This window comes from Myotis davidii, unplaced genomic scaffold (assembly GCF_000327345.1).
Source record: "Myotis davidii unplaced genomic scaffold, ASM32734v1 scaffold370, whole genome shotgun sequence".
NCBI classification, from domain to species: Eukaryota; Metazoa; Chordata; class Mammalia; order Chiroptera; family Vespertilionidae; genus Myotis; species Myotis davidii.
In genome coordinates, this window is record NW_006288615.1 from 454,112 (window position 1) to 462,841 (window position 8,730).

At 41.4% G+C, this 8,730-nt stretch overlaps 1 protein-coding gene across 6 annotated transcripts in view; it reads right to left on the bottom strand.

Annotated features, from left to right (window-relative positions):
- The window catches only part of SPHKAP (SPHK1 interactor, AKAP domain containing), a 103,232-nt gene extending 95,144 nt beyond the window's left edge, over positions 1-8,088 (bottom strand). For 5 of the 6 annotated variants that reach the window (XM_015561848.1, XM_006760399.2, XM_006760397.2 and 2 more), the window contains exon 1: positions 7,968-8,082. In XM_015561848.1, coding sequence (XP_015417334.1) covers positions 7,968-7,995 — 28 coding nt within the window. In that variant the 5' untranslated portion in view covers positions 7,996-8,082. Of the gene's footprint in view, positions 1-7,967 lie in introns of all 6 variants that reach the window. The other variant, XM_006760398.2, reaches the window with a different exon arrangement.
- Between the last annotated feature and the right edge of the window lie 642 nt (positions 8,089-8,730).

Sequence of the window (8,730 nt, forward strand, 5' to 3'; positions counted from 1 at the left end):
TGCCCGCCTCCCTCTCCCTTCCTCGGAATACTCCATTTTGCACGGGGCCCACCCTGATTCAGAATGCTGCTGTCCACAGGGTCGTGTTTTAAAAACATGTTTCTCCCAGATCTTTTGATTCTCATACAGTCCCCTTTAGAATCGGAATGGTTGCCAAACCGGTGTGGCTCAGTCCAAGGTTCGTCCGGTCAAGGGCATGTACCTTGGTTGTGGGCACATACCCAGTGGGAGATGTGCAGGAGGCAGCTGATCGATGTTTCTCTCTCATCGAAGTTTCTAACTCTATCTCTCTCTCCCTTCCTCTCTGCAAAAAATCAATAAAATATATTTAAAAAAAATAAATAAAGGGAGCATTGCCAAAATTGATGAAGTTATTGACTATATTTACAGAACTGACAATGTTTATGATCTTGTGGGAAAAAGTATTATGTTAATATACAATTATGAAGGAATAATTATGATCTTCCAATCCAATCAAAACAATTCATTATTTGTTTATTATATAATTCACATTTACTTTGTAGTTTTAAGATATTGATAAAACAAACTTTATATATTTTATAATTTTTAAGGATACATTCCCAAACATATTAACTATTTTTTAAAATTACTTGTCATTTAATCTTCTTTGTAGTAAATTTATGGGCTCCTTTTCAGGTTCTAGTTATCCTCACATGATGAGGATGGCATTAAAGTCACTAGGTTTCATACTTTCTTTTCAAGTAAGTAAATAAGCCTTTCTCCTTATACATTTTCCCTAAATATCCACACCAGCCCCATCTAAACTTCAAAGTTAAAACTTGATCTAGATCTTCACCGTTTATGCCTTCTTCTTTATATATCCCTTCCCCTTCCTATGGAACAGATCTCAGACCCAATAGAAATACTGAGGAAATTGTCATTATTAATATTTTGTCCACATCCTTTCTCCTCCATGAGGAATGTCTACCGTCTACAATGATTGAGTATGATTAAGGTGGAGATGACAGCTTCTCTGGATAACACACTCTCTGGATATTGAATCTTTTCTTTAGACACTTCTTTTAAAGTGACTCATGTGATAAAACTGTGGCTCATTTTCTAAATGACATGATTTCAACACAGTCACGTTTTTTTCCACCATTGCAAGAAAGGAAGACTAACAGTTTAACAGAATGCCAGCACAGATGCCTGACCTGTTGCAAATTACACACGTGAAGTATATGCACCTTTTAACTGCTATTTTAAAGCACTGTTGATTCATTCAGAAAAAAAGTAAAAATTAAAAATATTCAGGTTATATTGAATGCATGAGTCAGCAATGAACACATTATGCAGGGCCAAGATTTTATATAGAAAAAAAAGACTTCACTTGGTTCTTTACTTATTTATATTTTTTTGGTTCCTTATTTTTTATCTGAATTTTGGTTTGAGTTACTCAGATAAATTACTTACTTTAAACTGACTACTCAAACTGTGAGTGAATGGGTAAGTCTAGTCATAGGCACAATCTGTCAAAAAGTCAATTATTTCATTCTTACTATGTTATTATTATGTTCAAAATTATAGATTTTTAGGACAAAAAAATTAAGTGTGTTGTTAAACAATATGAAGAATAAAAAGAGAAACATTACAAATTCTCCTTGTCTCTCTGGAAGCAAAATTAAATATTTTAAGATTTCTCTGATTTTATTAAATGCATTAATACCTAAGCAAAGTACGCTAAAATATAAAATGTATGAACTAAAAAGGACACTTTGAATGATTAATACTCTATATACAAATTGATATCATTACATATGCACATATATTTAAAATTTATGTGTAACATCGTGTTAAATAATTGAGAAATACATCTCAAAATGTTAGCATTCTATTTTATTATATATTTATTCTAAAGCTGTTGGTTTTATTTTAATCATAATATTATAATAATCACTTCAAAGTAACTACTTATAGCTTTTCAGATATAATCAGTCTCATTAAAGAAAGCCTAACTAAATATGAATAGACCATTATTTTATCTGAGTTCCATTTGCCACAGATCAATTTAATTCCTCTAATGTGCAGAAACCTTTCTTTTCTTTTTGATTTGGTTATAAAGAAAGTAATTGATTGATTGCATGACAAATTTAATGATGCATATTCCATCTTTTCCCACTAGGAACTTATGACAGTTAATAGAAAAGATATATAAAATAAAATGGTAAAAAAAAGTTAAAATGCAGTGCTAAGGAAAATAGAAATTATAGCAAGAGGTCAGTATCATGGTTAAAAACAGCACAGGTATTCAGGTAATAAGCTCCCACATGGTTGTTATGACCAAACTTTAAATTTGTCCCAGGGGTTTCTAGAAGCTGAAGTGAAATAGAGACGTGAAATAGTATATTTCTTAAGGAACATAAGGAAAGTGACATAAAGAAGACATGGGTGACAAATTCCAGAAAATTCCAAGAGCTTCTAACTATATTTTAGAGATTATTATTATTATTATTATTATCTTAAGCAAATCCAATGCTGTGCCAAGTAAAGGGATCAGAAACTTGGGGCCTTATTCTTCGCTCTACCTCTAAATATTTATAAGATTTGATTGATTCATTTAACTGTTCTTGACTTCAGTTTCTTTATATGTAAAGAAGGGGGTTGGGCAAGGTGACCTTTACTAAAGTCCTTTATGGTTCTAACCATGTTCAGTGGGTTCCCATTTCTCTAGCACAGAGAGAAAATCACTTGATATTTCAAAAGGCATATTTTATAGGTACATTTCTCATGAGGGAAAAATTGTTTTAAGAAATTAGGGACCATCTGTCAATTATGTCAAATGCTGCTGTGAATCAAATAAGATTGATTTGGTGAGGTCTTAGACTCTCTCTCAAGGGGTCACTCAAGAAATGAAAAGATAAAATGTAGTTAGTGTGTGCTGCATATTTACTTCCTAGCCTGTTTCCTTCCATCTAAAATCCCTTTGCCCCCAGGATGACATGAAAGGAAGTCAGGAACTCTATCTTAGTCCATTCCAGTATCTGGAAGGTGTCAGGAGGGAATGTCTGCTCAGTGTTTGTTGTCTGATGATGGATTCTCCAATCTTCCTCTTCTTGTGTTGACATGCCACCAAAATCATTGTTTTGCCAATCACTGTGCAGTATTAGAAACATCTAATGGGGGTTTGAGGTCTAATGTCATTGCCTATCTTGAAAATGGTGTGTGAAGTCAAAATGACCTTTGCAAATCTCATAAGAGGCTTGTTATGAATTATGGCATGTTGGAGTTTGTAAAAAAGGCCTTCAAAAGTTATTTGTGTGTACTATATAGCAAGGTACAATATGCAATAGACTATACAAGCTAAATATAAGCTTATTACATTTTTTAATAAAAAGAGAGAGAAATAAAGACAGAAAAGAAAATAAACATATAGTACTGAATTTGCTTGAGTTAAACGTATATATGGTTCACTGTTATATCCTTAAATTGAAGCAGCTGTATGATCTGTAAAATAGGAAATGTGTGAACTGATGTCAGATGAGTGTGATTCCTAGTTCACACTCTGTGTGCCTAGGAGGAGAGCACTGTAGGCTGCAGTATTTATTGTTATTACCTGGGGCTGGCCCTTAGGGCCTGCTTCCTGACTGCTTCAACAACTGATCAGGGTGAGTGCCATTCCTCCCTTTCTCCAACCCGCCCTCACATCACTATATCCAGGAGTATACTGTTAGCGATGGGGAGCTTTGAAAGTCCAGAGCAATAAGAGAATTCTGTGAGGTCCCTTGGAAACCTTCACAAGAGACCACCTACCGTTTTACCCCCAGGCAGCAGGGTTAGGTGTGGTAAACTAGGTTATGCTGCAGTATCAGATAACTCTGAAATCTCAGAGGATTAAAACACAAAGGTCTGTTTCTTGCTCCTACCACATGCCCATCATGGATTGGCTGAGGGCTCTGCTTCAAATTCTATTCATACTGAAACTCAGGCTGATAAAGCAGCCACTATATGAAAATGTTATTCGCTATGGCAGAAAGTGGGAAAAATGAGACAAATCATGTATTGCCTCTTTTAAATTTCCATTTGGAACAGACACACCTCTCTCTGCACACTTTGCACTGGCCTAAGCAAGTCACATGGCCATGCCTTCTACCACAGAGACTAGCAAATGGAATCCCACCTATGCTTAGGGGCACAATTAGAAATATTTGCTGAACGACCATTACAACAAACATATGTCCCCAAAAGTGAATTCTGTAGGTCTACACTGATCTGGCTTTATGTTCATGAATAAGCTTCAGGAATTGGTGGTTGTTTCAGCTCAGCTGCACTGAATGAGTCACATATTACAGTGGAGGAACAAATAGCCTTGTCATTCTTTTCCTTTATTTAAGAAATAAGGATGCAGAGGGGCGGGCGTTGGGAGGCTGGGTGGAAGAGGTGAAGGGATTAAGAAGTACAAATTGGTAGTTACAAAATAGTCACAGCATAGGAAGTATAGTCAGCAATATTGTAATAACTATGAAGGGTGCCAGGTGGGTACTGGAAATATCAGGGGGACCACTTGGCAAAGTATGTAATTTTCTAACCACTATGCTATACATATGAAACAAATATAAAATAATATTAAGTATAAACTTTAATTAAAAGATTTAATAAAATTGCATCTTTAAAAAAAGGAGGGAGGGAGGAAGGAAAGAGGGGTGGGGGAGAAGGAGGAGGGGGAGGGGAGGGAGGAAAATATCCTACCTAGATTCATGATAGAGAGAGAGAGAAATTCCTAATAGAACCCTAGTAGAATCTCAACTGCCATTTGAGAGCCAGCATGATACATTTTTAAATTAACGCCTGTGCTCTGACAGCAGAATAATGGGTTCTCCAAGATGTCGATGTTTAAATCCCCAGAACCTGTGATTATGTTGTTGTGTGGCAAAGTGGAATCAAGATTTAAGATGGAATTAAAGTTATTGCTCAGCTGACCTTGACATAGGGAGATTATTCTGGATTATCTGGAGATTAATGCAATCTCCAGAGTTCCTAGAAGAAGAGGACAGAGGTTAGAGTGATAGGAAGATGGAGGAAGAGTGTCAGGAGTTGTGGCAGGGAATGTAGGCAGCCTCTGGAAGTTGGAAAAAAGCAGGAAACAGATTCCCTTCCACCCCAAAGCCTCCAGAAAGGAATGCAGCCCTGCCTGCCGACACTTTGACTATTCCAGTAAGACCCAGGTCAGACTTCTGGTGGACAGAACTGCAAGGTAAAATGAACGCGTATCGTTCTAAGCCACTAATTGTGTGGCAACTAATTGTTGAAGCAACTAGAAAGCCAATACAATACCTTTATATATTTTTAAACTAACTTGTACTTCTGAAACCCTAGCTACTCTAAGATGTCTTGTTTAACTATGTCAATAATTAGGCCATGTAATATGTATTTAAATGAAAGGAATAAAAGTAAGCACAGTGGTCTGAATACTATTTAATTTTTTAGAGAGAAGTTCTCTCAAACCATATGTCACTTCTTTGATCTCAAAAAAGAAATGTGCAGGTAAAGGTTTCAGTGTCTGGATTCTTAGACTTCTTGGGAAAACACACAAACTTTTTAACTCATGTGCCCACATGCTCTAGGTTTTCATTGTTTTCCTGTGGTTGTGTCAAAATTCCTTACAGCTTCCACCTGTTTTTGATGCTGTTTTTTTTTAATTTTCATTCAGAGACTATAGTTTGAGAAAAATTGAATAAAAAACAATGGCATTTTGAAATTACATGCTAAGCTCACCAGGGCTAGAACCATTTCTTATGCAAGTGTCGATTAATAACAATTTGATTTTCCCTGATCATTGACATTTTTTTTTTCCAAAAAGCTTGTATATTCTGTCATCAATTCTTTAAATTTCAAAGTTTTGTGGATAAGTGGTATACTAATATAGTATTTCTACACAATATTTTAAATTTCTAGTTCACTTTTGCCTATCAATGCCTATCACTTTCAACTACATATTATAGAAAGAAAATCGTTTCTTGTATTCAAGGAAATAAAAAATCAAATTAAGTCAAGTTAAGTGAATTTTCTGTATGAATAAGGATGCTAATAAACTAGCTGAATTACTACACTGACTTGTGGAAATATGATGTGTATTGGGAATAAACAGTAATGCTCAGAAACTCTAATTGTTAATCTTTATTACCATTTTTATAGGCTACTAAAAAATACAGAGCGATATGATTTGGCTGGCTCTTTAACAGGTCATTTCATAGGACCACGGCAGAAATAATCTTGAGGAATCATTGGCATAATGCATCTCTAATATTTTAAAAGCTGTCCAAGCTTTTGAAGAGGAATCTAATCCTGATTCAAGCACAGTAATATTGATCTGAAAAAACGGGATTTAAAACAAGCAACCTCTTATCAAAAGTGTCTCTACGGGGAATGTTGGAAAACAGGGCTCACCCTTTCAGTTTCAATGGCCTTAGGCGATAGAGTACATGGTATAGAAAATGATCCCTCAGTTTGCTTGACTTTCAAAATGCCTCACACTCATACCTAAAAACCAGTGGCAATATACTTTTTAAATCTAAAAGAATCTTCTTGCAGTTTGTACTGTCCATTTTATGCATTAGGACAGAATGGAAAGACTCAGTGGTATCGTGACCTTGTTTGGCCCCAAGGTTAGAGATTTTTCACTGGAGAGCTGCCTCAGGCCCTGCACTGAAAACACAGCGCGCCTTTTCAGAACCCTCTGCTACCTGGACACCAAGGGATGCTTAAGGAGTAAATGCCCGTGGAGTGGGAAAGCTCTATTTCATTCCAGAATATAAGCACTTCGCGTCTCTAGGTGGCAGCCTTTGACGACTTTGAAAAGCAGTCTCCGTCCCCCTCGGCCACCCCCACTCCCCTCGCACCCCCATCGCGGCTCCTGGGCAATATAGAACTTGCTACATGTGTGCCTAGGCTGTGCTTGCTGGGTTTTGCTGCTCTCCAAGAATGCGAGCTTCAGATGTTTATCCCAGGGCCTGACAATGTCGGCTGGGTGCCGCCTGGATGTTTGCTGGGGGAAGGGGGAGTAAAGGATGAGCAGGCTGTCGGCGGGCGCTCAGCAACCAGCGCACCAACAGCGCAGAAGCCACCTGTCCGGCCGGCGGAACGCCGCCAGGGCTACCGCCTCAATTTACCCCCGAGGTTTATGCGGATGAAAAGAGAAAAATCTCAGTTTCTCAAATTCACAAAGGACTGAGTCGGAGGGGCGCAGAACAGGGCAAAGGAGGAGAAGAAGACCGGGCAGACGCAAACCAGGGAAACACGTCCCTCCCACCCGGCGGCGTCTGAGGGGCGTCCTTGACTCACCGGCGCGGCGACCCCAGGGCTGGGTGGAGTCAGGGAACGCGCTCCGCAGACGTGCCGGAGGAATCGCGGTCTGGCAGGGGGTGTGGGCAGCAGAGGCGGGTGGACTGGGGCGGATGGAGGTCTTTTCTGTCCCTAGTCTTGGTCAGGGGTTAGGGGCAATGTCCCTCTCCCTCCCACCCCACCCCACTCCTTAAATCCTCACTCCATCCCTACCCAGCAACCGCTGACACTCACCCAGATCTGGGTGGACGGGATGGGGGGTAGTTTGCCCTAGTCCTGCTTCCTCCTATTTTCATCCGAACCTCGGAAACCGCCTCCCTACAAGGTGCGAAACCTCTCCAGGCTGCGTCCGCATACAGTCCGGCTCCAGCTTCCTGGGGCACAATAGACCCCAGGTCCCGGCCCTCCAGGCGGCTGACCTCCATCCGTGCCACTCCCGCTCCGAGGCCGCACCCAGCCTGGCGCCCCGAGCAGTTGACAGGGACCACCTTCTCTCAAGCGCTCCTCGTCCAGCCCCGGCCCGAATTAACTGGGGGTGCAGAGTCCTCGGTCTGGTTCGCAGGAGCCCCGCGCAGACCCGGGCGCCCCCAGGGCAAGTTTGAGCGACCCAGGGCGAAAACGGAGATTGCGGGGCCCTGGGTTGGGCAAAGCGGGGGAAAGGGTCTTACCTTGGGACCGAGAGCAGAGAGCTGCCATCCATGGTCGGTGGGCGCGCTGAGAAGAAAGGACCTGGTTCCCGGAGCTGGGGACCTAAGCGCGCGGGGACAGAGGCGCGCACTGGGACCGCCGCTGGGCTGTGGAGGCAAGATCTTCCCGGGCGGGAGTGCTGGCGCTGCGACGGCTGAAAGGTCCCTCCCCGTCGCCCCTTCTAATCTGGCAAGAAGGCTCGGCCAAAGCTACAGCCTTCTGCGCAGCTCCCGCCTTCCTCCAGGGCTGCCCCAGTCGCAGTTGTCACTCGCTCCCTCGGAGCTTTCCCTGCCGCTCCCGGTGCCCGGCAGAAGTGACTCCAACAGAATTTCTCTCTCCCCGCCCTGCTGTGCTGTCCCCTCCCCTCCCCTCTTCTCTGGGGATCAGCACCCTGAGCCCTGAAGTTGTTCATCCACTTTCTCACATTTGCACTCTGCTCCTGCCCACATTCCCACTGGTCTCGCACCACTCCTTTGGCCACATCTCCGGGGTTGATTTTTGTTTGTCTTCTACCATGTAACAATGCTCTTTGATCCCCAATTATTTTCTCTTTACTTAGCCTCTACAGGTTTTCATTCCCACAATTCTTCACTTAACTCATTTTGCTTAATCGTGACTCAGGCATCCTTGGCTTGTTAGAAGCCTGTGTGCACACAACCAATGACAGAGGTCATCCTTTAGAACCAGCACCCAGGCCCTGCGAGGAAGGGCTGTCACAGAAATCCCCACAGTGCCTGCTTCATG